We start from the raw sequence: 15680 nt of genomic DNA, 5'->3' as shown, positions 1-15680 counted from the left end.
TTACTTAAGTCTACAAACTAATGATTATCATGCTCTCGTGGGATTATATATTTCAGAATTTCCATGGCTGTTCATATAAGGAACCTGTACTGGCCCCAACTAGTTTATGAACCCCCTAAGACTCGCCACACTGAATACTTTTCTAAAAAAATAAACCCAACATTGCTATAAGCGAGCTGCTGACAGCCGGTTTTTGTCACATTGAACAGTACCTGGTCATGCATGAAGTAGAAATGGCTGACTGATTCTAAAGGCCGTACTTTGTCTGGTATGTAGAGAGAGATTTGAGAGACACGGTTTTATACGTCTCTTCATCATCTGTCAGATTATCTCTTTGACCAATCCCAATATTCTGACCTTTCTGTGCCCTGCAGCCGGACCAGAAACGCATGCCAGTCATGTTACTCACATAAACGCTGCTTATGGTGGAGTAATGTCCAGCAGTTCAGGTTTGCTAGCGGAGCATTTGATCTGCTTAGTGTAGCTTCAGTATAAAATCAAAAATTTAATTCATGATTGTTAACCTGCTGACTGAATCTGCCACTGAACAGAAGTGGGAGGGAATCAGCAGACTTAATGTAGAGAGAATCCCATGGCTCACCGGCCACTTGGAATGAAAGTTTCATCAGCTCAGCACCTTCAGGAAGAGAGGAGGGATGACTTGGAGGGTTTGTTCTGGACAGAGGATGAAATGGGAGGGAAATCTGGATGCAAAAAGTCTTATAAGCAAGTCTAAAAAAACCCCTTAGAGTAGAATTTCATCTTCACTAAAAATGTTCTGCAGTCATATCTGCAGGAAATTGTTGGAGGATGACGGCTCGCACGTCTTTTAACGACTTATCATGCGAATAAACTCACATGACTTTAATTTGCATTGTTTAATGAAAACACAATTGCGAAAGAGTTTTTAAAATTAATTTATTTTTTTACATTAACATGATATTGACAACATTTTGCGTTAATTTGTAATGGAAACACAGCTGATCTGATTTGCTGGAGTTTCCGTAACTATTTTCAGTTTGCTGGATGTCAATGACTTTGTTTCTCCTTTGTCGTTGGATCACTTTAAACCAGGATATGATTGTTTTTTAAGATCTCGTAGCCTCCTTGATATTATCAGACAGAATCTGGTTACATGATTATTTGATTCTGTAGTCGTAGAATTGGACCTGATTAAGTGAAAGTAAACCACTTAATCACAGGTCATTTGTGATTTAACAAAGAGGCACATTTACTTTAACATGGTGCCAGATGAGATTTGTCATCTATCATTCCCCTTTATAGTTTTTTCAGATTTTGGTTGTGTCGTGTTCAAATATGTGTGATGAACCGAAACATTGTGACAAAAAAAGCAAAAAAAGAGGAAATGTGTAGGAGGATATAGAGGGGACTTGATGGCATATCCGCTCTAACTTGGGCCTGGAGAAACTTCGAATCCACATTATGAAACAGGATTTAGAGAAAATCCCAGTCAGGGGGGATTTTTGGCCTCAGTACAACTAAGGAGATGTATTCATGGAAACCACCGTGTCAATATGCAAATATTCTTTTGCTTCAACATTTAGTTGATACAGTAAGGATGATCATGTTTCAAAAATAATTCTAGATCGGACAATTCACTATGTTATCATTTTGGTGATGATTTATTCTGAACAAACCTTTGATGTCATCCTTCCCACCTTTTACCTGACCTTTGACCCCAAGCCCATCACAGTTTTACTGTTTTTGTAGACAGAGAATTTTGTAAAAAAATTAAAAAAATGGTGGAATGAAAGCACAATTAGGAATAGGAAAGCACAATTTATTAAACTTACTATTGAATGTTGCATGGTGACAATATTCTCCCTGGAGCAATGAGATGCTAACGTTTAAATCAGACGTGGTTAAAAAATGAATCCATCCATCTGGCCAAATATTTTATTGGACAGGATTTGAAATATAATAACTGACCTAATACCTCTTTCAAGCAACTCTTTGTGATTATGCACACGTTGATATTGCACTGACAGTTGTGATTAAATATATTGTGCAGCTTTAATTGAAATTATGTTGTGATTTGGAGTAAGTCTGTCACAGTGAGCAATAAATCGATACATTGTATGATGAATTAAAATGAACATGATCATTTCCATTTGGATAAAAGTCATTAAAGAGATGTTCCGCTTTAATTGAATGTTAACAAAAAGCAGGCACTTGAGAAATGCTGCAAAAATTTGACACCCATTACGAAGTAGTTAGTTTGCACTACCTGGCACTTTTGCCCGTTTTCTTTGTCTAAGCTGAATGATTATTATTATTTAATATGCAATTTTGGTATCTGAGACTTCAAAATTCATTTTAGTTATTGTTGTTTCAGTTGTTTTTTATTTGTTTTAATTTGGATATTTAAAATGTTTTCCTATTCCAGTGTTAAATGCCATTTAGAAATCATTGACAGGGTGTACTTGCTTTAATATGCCATTATTGTTGTTATTATTATTAGTAGTTGAAAATGGTCTCAAAATGACAATATCATTTTTATAATTTTATAATTTCTTAAATTTAAGCAAAATGTATTGTGAAGAACTTCAGAGAAGCTCAGTTCTATGTGAACAAGCCCTAAAATAATCACATTAAAAAAGCTTTCCCATAAGCGTAAAGTCTTTGCTTTAGATGACATTTTTCATATTTAACATCACAGAAGAATCTGTGATGTTAAATATGATCCTTGAATCCTTGAATTTTTCACCCATGTTAGGTATTTGCTGGTTTCAAATCCTTAAAACTCAGATATGGCCCGCAGATATCTGGAAACTTGGGGGTGATGTGAAAACCAAGCTGCAGGGTAATAAGAAGCTAAGTTTAGGAGTCCTTCTATTACACTAGGCTCAACAACGAGGTAGAGGAATTTGAAACATTTTGCCAAGGCTTTGGGAAGGGGGTTGGGGGGGTGGCGCGATACTGAGAAAGTTTATGCAAGCATGTGAGCTGGAGGCCTGAGAGGGCACAGGAATGTGGGGTAGAGGTGAGCAGAATGAACCGACGTGGCTCAAAGAAAGCTCATTTACCATCTTAAGCCCCTCAGTGAGTGGCGAGCTACATGTCCACTTATGTCTTGCAGCTCAGGAACTCACTCATATTGCACTGAGCATGAACTCAATTTTGAATTATTCTTTACTGTGCAGCTCCTGACATTCAACAAGCATTGAAAGGAAAGCGCCTTATTCAAAACAAATACCACTGCATTAAAATAATAGACTGTTGAGTTTTTATTGAATAAACGGCAGACTGTGTACACACAGTCGTAAAATACCTGCTGGTCCTGATAGCTGAAAAATCTGCTGGCTGTCTGAGGTCTCAACGGCACCGCCGCTGCGCTCAAGTAGCTTTGAAGAACAAAGCCAGAGGGAAAAGAAAAGAGAAGGGAAAAAAAGCGGAAGGCAGTCTTGGCAGAGGCTTTTGCGTGGCCTGTTTCTTTTTCCTTGTGGCCTTAGGGCAGGTTTTGTTCATGCCTTACTGGGTAGGTTAGTATATGGGAAGGATGTGACAACTAAATTCTTCAGATTCATCTTTCATCCCCTTTGTTAAAGACTGTTCCCTCCAGAAGGAGTTGCGGATAGATTTCAATATGTGCTTTTGCCTTCCTCATTTTTAACTCCATTAAATGTGTGTGAACAAGAAAAAAAAAAAAAATTGGGATTCCTAAAAACAATTGCAATCAAATGACAAAAATCGTCTTCTAATTGTTGGAAGTTCAGGATTAAGTGATCATTTGTATTTTGACATTTTGTAAGCAAAAACTGGTCTGTTGTAAAAGTAAAAATATTTCACAACAGCAATGTCTGCCACTGAAATCACTGAGCTCACAAGCTAATTGTACTTACTAATGCAAATTCACATCTTCACCTGGAAGATTTTTTTTCATGCTTTTTCTATTGATGTCTTTCTTATTAACATGTAAACTGACTTTTTCACTTTTATGTTGGAATCCATTTAATGTTCTGTCTTACTTCAAATACTGCATAACCACGATCACACTATTATCAGCTTTGAGTGGCTAAGCCAGGATTCCATAGATGTTTTAGACGTGTCAAAAAAACATTCTGTGACAGTATTTATTTAGTTCTACCCTACATTCCTTAATGTTAACATACCCTATGCAGTTGCTCTATCTGTGCTGATGAACAGCACAGGAGAATTTGCTGCCAACTGATCTTCATCTTGAACTTGACGGTTTACCAGCTGACAATAATACTTTCCAGTGTGGACGTTGCTGTGGTGGAAACGAGACTCACTGTCAGCTATTTTCATTGTCACTAACATGAGGATGGAGAAAACAAAAATGTCAGAAGCTACAAAGGAATCTCTGTTTTCTGTGAAGCTTAGGTCAACTTTTTCTAGGGAAAACATGACAACTGTGTTAGCCACAATTCAGTCACTCATTAATGTTTAGACCATCAAACTTTTAGCAAAATGTCAGTAAGTATGGGTAAAAACAAAAATATATTTGTGAAGAGAAAATTATAGTTTAAGAGTCAAAGTGACAGCAGCTTATCTCTTACAAGTCTTTGCTTTTCTTATAAAGGGTGCAGATCCATATATGAGGTTGCAGTGTTAAGATATGAGTCACATGGCATACAATTACAAAGCTATACTACTCTGTAATCTTCTAGACTATAGTAATCTTCCTGCATTTTAGATCTTTTTTTGTTTTAAAGTGGATTGATGTTTATAAAAGTGATGTTTTTTTATTAGAATTAGATTGATTTTAAAAGCTCATGAAAAGTGTTGAAAGAATGCATGACCGACACCAGAGCTTTAAGAAAACTTTGTATACATAGTTCTCTCATTTGCATGATGGTTATGCTGGCGCTTCCTATCGTTGCCATGGTGCTCTTAACATTATGGCAGTTTTTTTTGTTTTTGGCCTGGCTACATTTTGTCTTGCATCCCTTTGTTGAGAGAACCATAATGATGACTGATGATGAGATAGGATCCCAGGACTAAACGCGAGAAAGATAAAGTGAAGCAGCGGCGTAGAATAAATGAGCCTTATTCCCCTCATGAGATAAATTTCAGGGTTTTGTGACATGTCATGTGGAGTATATCTCTTTAAAAATATCAACGGCCCAAAGTTTGTGTGCATCACATTTCATTTCCGTAAGTTGGAGTGGGCAAACAAAGGCCGGAGCACAATTGAGATGCTCTTTGTAAGCTATCGGAAATGTGTTTTTATGGTCTTCTGGAGGCTCCTTATCTAAGCCACCAGTGACTGGAAAGGTCCTAATGGACAAAACCCAGCAACTGAAATTGAAAAACACATATCTGCTAATAATACTCTCCCATTCATTTTATTAGCCTCAGATAACAGCTCACTCAAACACAACCATAAATTTCTTTTGCAATTTATGGAGGTTATTCAAGTGCTTTGACTAACAAAGGCCTTTAAAGGAACATTGACAGGGCTTCCATTGTCTTGCAGATATAATAGAAATTTTATTATGCCTTCATGACTGTACTTTGTGTTTGTTGAAAAAAAAAAAAAACGGAGACCTTCAAGTGCAATGTTATCTGGGTAATAAACTGTTGTAATAATAGTGATAGTTTTTCAGTAATTTAAGAGCTTTGCATGTGGTGCTACGTTTCCCAAGGATGGAAAATAACAGTTTATCAGTTTAACCTTTGCAGAGGTTTATGCTCACTCAGACCTGACTCACTTTATTTTACTTGTATATATATATATATATATATATATATATATATTTTATTTTTTTTTCTGCCGATCGGAATCGGCAGAAAAAAACCTGATCGGCACCTTTCTAATATATATATATATATATATATATATATATATATATATATATATATATATATATATATATATATATGTCCAAGAATGTTACATGATAGTAATTAGTTGACCTGATTAAAAAATGTGACGGTGGAAAATTGTTGTAGCTCAAAATTTAAATGAAAAACGTTCTCTACTACAGTGATTAAAATTCAGATGATCTTTCTACATTTTCAAATCAGATGATATTATCTATTCAACTCCTTTAAAAGTAAACTAATAAACTATAAATTGTTACGATATATAGATTATATAGCTATATAGACCCTGAGAATCTTATATCTCAACCCATTTCCATTTATTGGGCTTTGGCTTCCTTTTAGGGCCAGTTATTTTTTATTAAATATATCAAACCTAATATCAAAAACATTTGAGTGGTCTCCTGCTGGTAGCTATCATTTACTGAGGTAAAAAAAAACAACTTCCCGTACACTAGACTGATGTCAAATGTTGCAAAAGGCTTGTATGAACTTACATATTGGTTGACGCAAAACATACAAAAATGAAGATTTTAACTGCAGAAGTACCAAAAATCATAAGCCGCTAGCAGCATTGTTGTTGCCATAGTGACTTTTTTACATTATGCCAGGCTGCTTTGTCTTTCATTTATTATAAGAAAAACAAACTTTTCTTGTTCCTTTTAGGACAAAGTTATGGAATTATGTTGTGAAGTAATATTTGTGCTTGTCTTATCAGTGATCACCCTGAAAATATTCCTGTCAATTGAACAAATTTTTATTGGAGGGTTGCTATGTTTTATATTCAGGTTATTTAGCAACTTTAATGTAGATAAAACCACAACATGTTCTGTAGGTCTTTCACAGGTAATGAAATAAATGATGTTAGGAAATAAAAGGATAAAGTGCAGTCACTGAAATAATCTTTTTATTTACCAAAAACCATTGTGAATGTTGTTAAAAATGTATGGAACATCAAAGAATATTGCACTTTTTTATGGGAACTCAGAATGTCTCCTGTTTGTTTGCTGCTGCTCTGGTTTTATAACACGTGATTTTTTTTCCCCCTGCAATTTACATATTTGTGAATTTGCCTATTTGGTCATAATCACTCCAGTTTCATATTGTCAACGGTAGGAGCAAATTCTGAGAAATGTCCTCTGTCTTTTCTACACCTACTCACACTTATCCGTCCCCATGCTAGCATGTGCCTGCAGAGCACCCGATGAGTGCTTCCCCAAGTGGAGTTGGACAGAGATAAAAAGCACAAAAGTAAAAGCAAATTCACTGACGTGAACTTTGCTTTTAGCTTTTCCAAAAGAAAGATCAACAGTCCACTTTAACAGTGCTGGTCACATTCAAACATCTCTCTTCGTTGATTGAGAGTCAGTGGCAGCTATAAGATCAGTAATGTGTGGCATCCGTCAAGCACGTAGCTGTCCAGTTCTGTGTCACATATGTTTCTTTCATGTCGGAGGAGCTGCTCATTCAGCAGTGCATTCAGCCATTGTCATCCCGTACCACTCATATGTGTGTTTGAAAGCTCTTTTGTTTGCTCAGCTGAAGGTTGGAGCCCCTTCATGGCAGGGAAATGTAAACAGGAGAGCAATGACTGGTAGTTGTCAATGTGCTACCTTGACATGTTGCAATTCCTTTTCATGTCCAGAACCACCTTTTTTGTCAGTTTTGTGTATTACTGAAAATAAGCAGTAGAGATATGATGCAAACTCCAAAGATGATTCATTCTTTGTTTGTCTTTATGCCCTAGGTGTCATTCAATTACAAGAACTGCTAGATCATGAGACGACCCCTCACTACTGGCTAACGGTCTACGCGATGGATCGTGGTGTGGTTCCCCTCTCAGCTTTTGTTGAGGTCTACATCGAAGTGCAGGACGTCAACGACAACGCACCGCAGACGTCTGAACCTGTCTACTACCCCTCTGTCATGGAGAACTCCCCAAAAGACGTGTCGATCATCCAGATTAACGCAGCTGATCCTGACTCGAAGGCCAGCGACAGGCTCAGCTACAGGATCACCAGTGGGAATCCACAGGGCTTCTTTGCCATCAACACCAAAACCGGTAAGATTGCAGTTTCAGCGCCAAAATTAAGACTATTGTTCACCCAGTGGTCGTCGTCCCGTGTCACAGGACGCTATCTCCATTCTTCAGCCAGTTACTGATATGTTTAAAAGTTAGCGACTGGCGCAGGAAAATGAGACTATTCACTTGCGTTAGTTTTGTAGAGTCTAGTGACTAGCATACTGAGGCTAGTCACCCACAGGATTGCCTTCTTCCTTTGCTATCCTGGATAAGATAGTGCTAACATTGGTTAAGCTGGTGTTAGCACCTACTACCTCCTTGTCACAGCAGACTATATCCGTGCCAAAGCCAGCTACTGATCTGATTAACAGGCCGGCACCGCTTACTACGTGTTCTGGGCTGGCAAATGAGAAGGAGAGTGCTAAGCTACGTTAGCTTTGGAGAGGCTGGTGACTAGCATCAATCATTAGCTATCTCCTGAAACTGAAGCTGCAATTGGGAGCCAACTTCAACTCCGCGTTATACAACATGTTTACAGATATTGTATGACAACCATTTTTCATGATAAACCTAGAGTCGTGGGTGACTGGTGGACGTGTGCTGGTTACCAGCCTATTGAACGCTAGGTGCACAATAAGTCTGCATTTTGGCGGTGAGACAGCACCATGGTCTCAGTGTCAGCTTGCAGACTCATAGCCATGGTTTTATGGAATCTGGGGTAAAGACGTGAAAAGCAGATTTCCAAGAATCCATGTACATGTGGTTTAATTTATTAATAACTACACCATCTTAAACTCCAGATGTCAACTCTCCTAATTTCTGTGTCAGCGGTCGTATCATCACTTGAGATGTCTGCAGATAAAGTGAACCTGAAATAGCTCTTCAGCTTCTTTAAAGGCCTTGAATGCAGCGGACATAATGAGCTCTTTACTGTGTGACATGGATCACAACTCCAGGCGACAGGCGTCAGTCAAGCTGCTGGTTGTTTGCTTTTAAAACTTTGCGCCGTCTGAGCAGCGTATTTTTACCCACAACAAGAGCAGGATGAACCTTTTGGAGGTTTTTTTCACTCTGACACTCTAAAATGTGTTCTCACATGGTTTTCTGAAAGTGATGTCACGATTAATATTTCAGTGAGTTCTTTTAAAGCAGATCAGGCTGCTTGTGTTTTGTGGTAGAGCAAGAAAAAGTGCTCTTGATAGATGGAAAGACAGACTTCTCTGATAACTCCACATGTATTTTTAAAGCTACGGAGAAGATATGTAATTTATTAAGACTTCTGGCTTGTTTAGAAAATGTTAACCTTTCCTGTCTGACCTAAAGTAGCATTTATATGATACATAGAGTGTCATAATGTCTCAAAAACCCAGCTAAAGTATGTATTACCTTTGTATCGACTTAACAGTTGGGCTTAAAAGAAGACGACTTCTATGTTTTCTCAGATTATTTATGAAAAGAAAACAGATTAATCAGAATTTTTAACAATTAAATAAAAAAGTTATAGAACCAACAGACAAAAATCAGTTTACTACACTACTACTACTAAAAAGTTTACTACACCGTAAAAAACCAAACAAAACGGTATTTTTCCATAAATTAGAGATGTTTTTTTTTTTTACACTGTATAAACCAGCTGATGCTACTGATTCAATAAAACAAAAGTAAATAAGTAAAATAAATCTACTGACTACTTATGGACTATAAAACAATAAAGCTTTATCAATCAAAACTGACCTTAGGGACATAGAGTTTGTAGTCTCTCAAAACCCCAAAAAGTTACAAGTAAGGCCAGAATTATTCACACCCTTGGCAGGATTATTGATCTTTTAATTTCACCAGCATATTTGTGTTGACTGGAAGTCAGATTATGGTTTTCGGCATGGCCAGCCAGAGTCCTGACCTGAATCTGACAGTTAATGCTGAGTACTAAAGATTAAGGTGATGACTGGAGGTCTTCCAAACTCAAAGATCTGGAGCTTAAAAACCAAAGATAAATCATTTACATACCAGTGAAAAAAGCTGCTCACATTTTTATACTGATTATCCATCCATCTATTATTATATACGCTTATCCTATTGGATTCACCAGGGTTGCTGGTGCCCGTCTCCAAGTATGGGATCTTATAGATTCAGAAAGTTGTTAAAAACAAACAGAACTTTACTCAAAATTTGAAAACTTAGCAGACACTTAACAAATTTGGAAGACAAAAACACATATTTCCCCAGTCACAAGAGCTTCTGAGGAAGGAGACGTCATGAGGAACTCTTCAGCCAATCAGAAGTGGTGATGTGTTTAAAAGAAAAAACGTTTGACCACAAAATCTGTATTTTTTCCACATCCACCGAGAGACACAACTGTATGTGGCTGCAAAGTATGAACAGTGACCTTCATAACTGTAGTCGTGTTTGTTTGTTATATAAGCAAAAATGGCTTGGAAGTTTGGAAGGTCAGAAAAACACGGATTCTTTTCAGATTCTCTTTCAAGAGAGACGCTCTAAAGTAGCGGTTCTCAACGAGGGCGGTGCCGCCCCCCAGGGGGCGTTCAGAGGACGGCAGGGGGCGCTGGCGGACATTTTTACAAAAGGGGGGCGCTGAGATTCCTCTGGAGGGCATTTGGTCAAAGGTAAACTTAATACCAGTTTAGACTTTGAGCAACTTGATAAAACTGTATTGTGTAACATTAAATCATGTTTAGCTGCAACTGTATCGATGGCAGCTCTTCTTCTATTCAGTGTTTGTTAGCTTTTGGGGCAGCTCCGCTCCTGCTACTTGCTTCTCCCCATCAGTTAAGCTTCACACCAGCTGATGACGTTGCTGTGATTCACTTTGTCTGGTATTTTTGTACATGTGTTTTGGCAGTTTTGTGATCATGTCAAAGCAGCAACTTATATTAAAAGGTGTTTTATTTCCGTCTGGATGCTGCCCGCTTCCATGGAAGGACAACAGAAAATTGCTCTTATAAACATGTAATTACTAAAATCACAATACCCTCACTTTGAATCCCTCTGAAAAAATGAACCCATTTAAATAAAGAAATCCCTCCATGGTGACACCACGATAGAGAGCATTCATTTTATAGCGTTAACACCGGTGCTGTAAGAGGTCCGGTATGAAACGGTTGTGATAGAACAACACAGCCCTTTTACATTTCAATAATCAGAATACCGGAATTGTTTCCGTTGTTTTAAATTGTTTATATCAGTCTGCCTTTTCCCCATTGATACATTTCTCGACCGCCCTGCACCTTAGGGGGTAAAAAAAAAAAAAAAAGACGTACGCAAAACTCTGAAACAGGAGAAGCTGGACATAAACGGAGCGACACACTAGATGTGCATTATGACATAAAAACAGAAAATCTGACGCTGAACGACGGCACAGCAGGTGATGAGTGAAGATCACTGATAGTGAGCGTCAATAGACGATAAAAGAAATGTAGCAACAGGAAAGAAACTAAAGTGGACATAGCAATAAACCAAGAGAGGATAATATTAATCAAATGAAACTAAATTGAAATGAATGAAGAACAAAATGCAAGAATTAACTAAGAAACTAAAATAAATACAGAGGAATAAACTTGTATGGCAAGACCTTTTGATAAAAACTTAATACAATATAAACAGACACTATTTCAAGATAAAATATAAAATAATATTGTTGAAGTGCCATGTGTTTAAGACCATATCTAGTACTGAGAATAAATATATCTTACAGACCATAACAGTAAATAACTGATCACTTATTTATGTTTTTAATTAGATTTGATATATTTATTTCTTCAATATTATTTTTCATATCAGTGTTAATGTCATGAGGCTGATGACTCCATGACACTTTCAATTTGACTCATTAGGATTTGATTAAGAACCAGATTTGTTCTTTGTAATTTCTGTCCAGTAAAACTATTAATCTATAAATCAATAGATAGGTCTATATAAAGATATAATCCATGTTTCTGTCTCATATTTGTATGGCATTAAAAGGACCTGGAACTTTGTTTTTTCACTGAAAGCTCTGGTTTGCACAATAAATGCCATGTGGGTGAAATTTTATGGATGATACTCTGATGTCCCATTCTCCTGAAGGCAGCACAGAGCTGCACCACCAGAAACTGACAAACACTGAAGAGAAGAAGAGCTATGATTAATGTAGTTACAGTTCTGTCCATGTTTTAATGTTGCAGAGCTCAGTCGTTTTGCAAATAGTTCAAAGTTTAAACTGGCATGTTGTACATCTTTTATCTGGTCATTTTGTGGAATATTTAACAACTAGAAAATGACAAAAAATAAGAATATTTTTCCCACTCTGATTGGCTGCTGCTAGGCCAGTGGTTCTTAACCTTTTTTGCGGTACCGAACCCCCCAGTTGCATATGCGCATTCACCGAACCCTTCATTGCATTTTTTGTAGACACCTGTGAAAATTATTTCTATTCCCATGGCTTTTTTGTTCTCTAGGAAATTATTTTTGATGATAAATACAGAAACAAGCATGAAAATCAAGACATCTACAATAGTGACAGTAACATTAATAATAAAATAATAGTTAGTGCAAAGTAGCCTACAAATTCTTTGGTGGGGGTCGGTGAGGGACCTGGATAAAGGCTAGGGGGGCGCTGGCACAAAAAAGGTTGAGAAACACTGCTCTAAAGGCTAATCCAAAGCTTCCAGTGGGGTTAAATCTGAAGTGGGCAGGAGGACAAAGAGGCTGTGCAGAGAAAGGTTAAAATTACGAGCTGTGTGCTGCAGCCCACTTGGTTGAATGCAGCTGATCAGGAAGCTGAAAGCAGGAGGGGTGTGTGTGTGTGTGCATGTGCATGTGCATGTGCGTGTGTGTGTGCATGTGTGTGCGTGTGCGGAGAGGAGTGGAGGGTTGCAGAGCAGCAGTTGCTCCAGTTTGTCCTCGCTGATGTGTGTGGTCTTGTTTCTCAAGGTAGTCACATCAACAAACTGGAGTTATTTTTGTTGGAAGTGGCGATGGGAATTTTCAGACCAAATAAGGATTTATTATTTAAGTTACCTCCCCAAACAGACTTGCAGAGATTCTGCATTCTCCACGACAGACAGGAAAAGAAAAAAAAAGATAAAGAATAAAGAGACGTGAGGACTTTCCAGTTTGCACATATGGTTCGTGTTCTGTCTGCATGCATGAAAAAGCTCAGCTTAGGCATCCTGATAAAAGTAATAATAAATGTATATATCTGCTAAAAAAACAGTTTCAAAGCTTTTGAGAAATGTACTTAGGTTTTTCTGTTTATATTGAGAATCAACCCAGGATAAAATGAGATTATGGCATGAACAATTATTGACTCATATCTATCCACAGATATCACATTGTGTTTGGATTTCTCCTGAAACAGGCTTTCTTTGTTAGTGCTAACAGATTTTCATAAACCATCACTTATTCCTAGCCCACATATAGATTTCAGATTATGTAATGAAGTCCCTGCTCACTTCCACCGTAGGCAAAATCTCTTTACAGTGAAAATTTTAAATCTACTAAATCTTTTATGACTGTCAGAGGAGCTCAAAGGAAAAAATAAAACATAGGAGCAGAAGGATAACGCCTATTCATGCATGTCAAAGCATGTTTAAACTTTTATCTGCGGGATACCAGCGAGTTTGACTAACACTGGTTCACAGAGAGGAAGCCTCACCGAATCACTGCTCTCTCTCTGAGATTTAGTTCTTTTTTTTTTTTTTGCGAGTCTGCTGCATGGAGCAAAGTGTTGGAAAACTAAAGAAGAGGGTAACAAGTGCAAGATTTACTTTACAATGGTACTTTAGAGTCAGAGCCTTTTCACATTTAGTCATATTGCAAGAATTAATTCCACTATAACATTCATTTTTGGGGGGAAAAATTAATGTTTGAATAATTGTTTTTCCCCTAAAATATACTTATATTCACACCGTCTTTTTTAGCGCTAAATGAAATTTAGTTGCCTCATTAGTAAAGGTTGTTGGCCTGTGTGCAATTTAATCTCAGTAGAAATAAAGCTGTTCTGTGAAGCCATTAGTTAACATCAGAGAACAAACTTCACCATGACGACCCTGGAGCCCAGCGGACAGGGCAGAGAGAACGTTAGCGTTAGCTTCTAAAACTACTTCTCAAGGTTTTAACGTCTTCTAGCATCATCTAAAAATGGACAGAGCAACCCGACCATCATCTGAACATCATACAACATGGTGGAGGCAGCATCATGCTGTGGGTAAGCTGTAATGTCTGCTGGGTTGGGAAAGGTTATCTGAGCTGTAGTACAATGGTTTTAACAAAATGAGTTAGAAGCTCCAGTAAAAATACAGGCGTTGACTTTTATCTGTCATGTTGCTGCTGACTCACTGAATTTCTCCACTGAGTGACAAATGAAGGAGTCTGTGGTTCTGTTCTGTTCCATTTCGTTCCGTTCCGACTCCTGTGGCAGGACACTCGTCATCCACTGTGACTGATCTTAAATCTGGTAAAAATGGCTGCGTTCAAAGCTGGTAGCGACAGCTGCAGTTTTGTTGACAGGTGACTCTCCAAAGTAATGACTCAAACAAGCTGAATTCAGATGCAAATGATAATTTTCAGCTACTTGTAAAAAGCATGTTGCAAACCACACATCCTGTCCCTCCATTTCACAATTATTTGCCTTTACAGACAATTCCCCCCCAAAAAATTGGGGGTATGAATACTTTTGCGAGGCCCGGTGTGGGTTTACTTCTCCCACAAAACAGGGAACGATTACAATCATTTTTAAAAATGTATTTAAATCTGTGGTATTAAGCAACGTAAAAATAGTCCCAACACGTCCCCACATCATAAAGTCCATGCAGCAATCTCACCGCATATTACGCGTTTTTTTTTTTTGTTTTTTTTTCTTTTGGAAAAGATTTAAATTTACTACATGCATCTCTGTAATTACACCTTCTAAATTTGCATTGAAGGCACAGGCAGTGTCCTGGCACATCTACAAAGGGGAGGGAAAGAGGAAAAGACGTGCAGGGCTGTGTTTTTGTGCAGCTTCTGAAACTTCATAGACCTGTGTTCCAAGCTAAATAGATCTATCAAGGGCTATGGTCTGCTGCTGCCGGCTCTGCCCTCACATATATACAGCACAAGCACTTCACGCCTTGGGTGGTGCTGGTCAACCTTTTTTTTTATTTTATTTTCCCTTTACAGATTCAGTACAGCCTTAGATAAAAGTCTTTCTTTTTACCAAGCTCACTGAATCTATTCTGTCATCAAAGTGCAAGCCCAGCTCTTCGGTCATTTTTTATGTATTTCGTTTCACATTTTTGCCGGTGCCATCATTGGAAAATGCAGAACAAAACATCTTGATGTAACCTCGCTCCTAAAAGAATCCCGAAGGGGAAGAAAACCTGAGCTGCACGGACAGAAAATGATTCCATCAGCTGCGTGAATTAGCTTTTCTGTATCAGTTCCAGATAGTTGAGTCTGAATATTGTGCCAACCTCACTTTTCAAAAGATGAACCAGTGCTGAGTTGCCCTGCTCACATCTGATCCCCTCCAACAGTTGTTTCAAGCTCTTCAACCTTGATTTGACGCCTCAGGACCAATGTTATTACAGTTCACTAAAACTAACACATTTAAGAAAACATTTCTGTGAGGTCCACTAAATAAAAACAGTGATCAACAGGGAAAAGCTATGGCTACCTGGAGCTATATTGTGTGTTTATAAAACCACCTAAAACATACTGGGATTATGGATGCAATATCTTTCATTTTCATGTTTATGAATCTATTTCTTTTTGAACTGATGTGAAATTGACACAAGCGGTTTAAGTCGGCCACTGGCAAATTACTTCACCTCGTGTCAGTCTGCAAAACGGCAGCAGCTAAAGTTGGAAA

At 37.8% G+C, this 15680-nt stretch overlaps 1 protein-coding gene across 9 annotated transcripts in view; it reads left to right on the top strand.

Moving 5' to 3' along the window:
* fat1a (FAT atypical cadherin 1a) overlaps window positions 1–15680 on the top strand; it is a 97804-nt gene that overhangs the window by 18375 nt on the left and 63749 nt on the right. For all 9 annotated transcript variants that reach the window (XR_533182.2, XR_014089768.1, XM_008403969.3 and 6 more), the window contains exon 3: window positions 7556–7870. Coding sequence is in view for 7 of the 9 variants with exons in the window: in XM_008403969.3 (XP_008402191.2) it covers window positions 7556–7870 (315 nt within the window). In the remaining 2 variants the exon portion in view is untranslated. The remainder of the gene's footprint in view (window positions 1–7555; window positions 7871–15680) is intronic.

Source organism: Poecilia reticulata, chromosome 1, assembly GCF_904066995.2.
Source record: "Poecilia reticulata chromosome 1, P_reticulata-male-v2, whole genome shotgun sequence".
NCBI lineage: Eukaryota > Metazoa > Chordata > Actinopteri > Cyprinodontiformes > Poeciliidae > Poecilia > Poecilia reticulata.
Note: the sequence above shows the minus strand (reverse complement) of the source record. Positions and strands in the feature narration are given on the sequence as shown.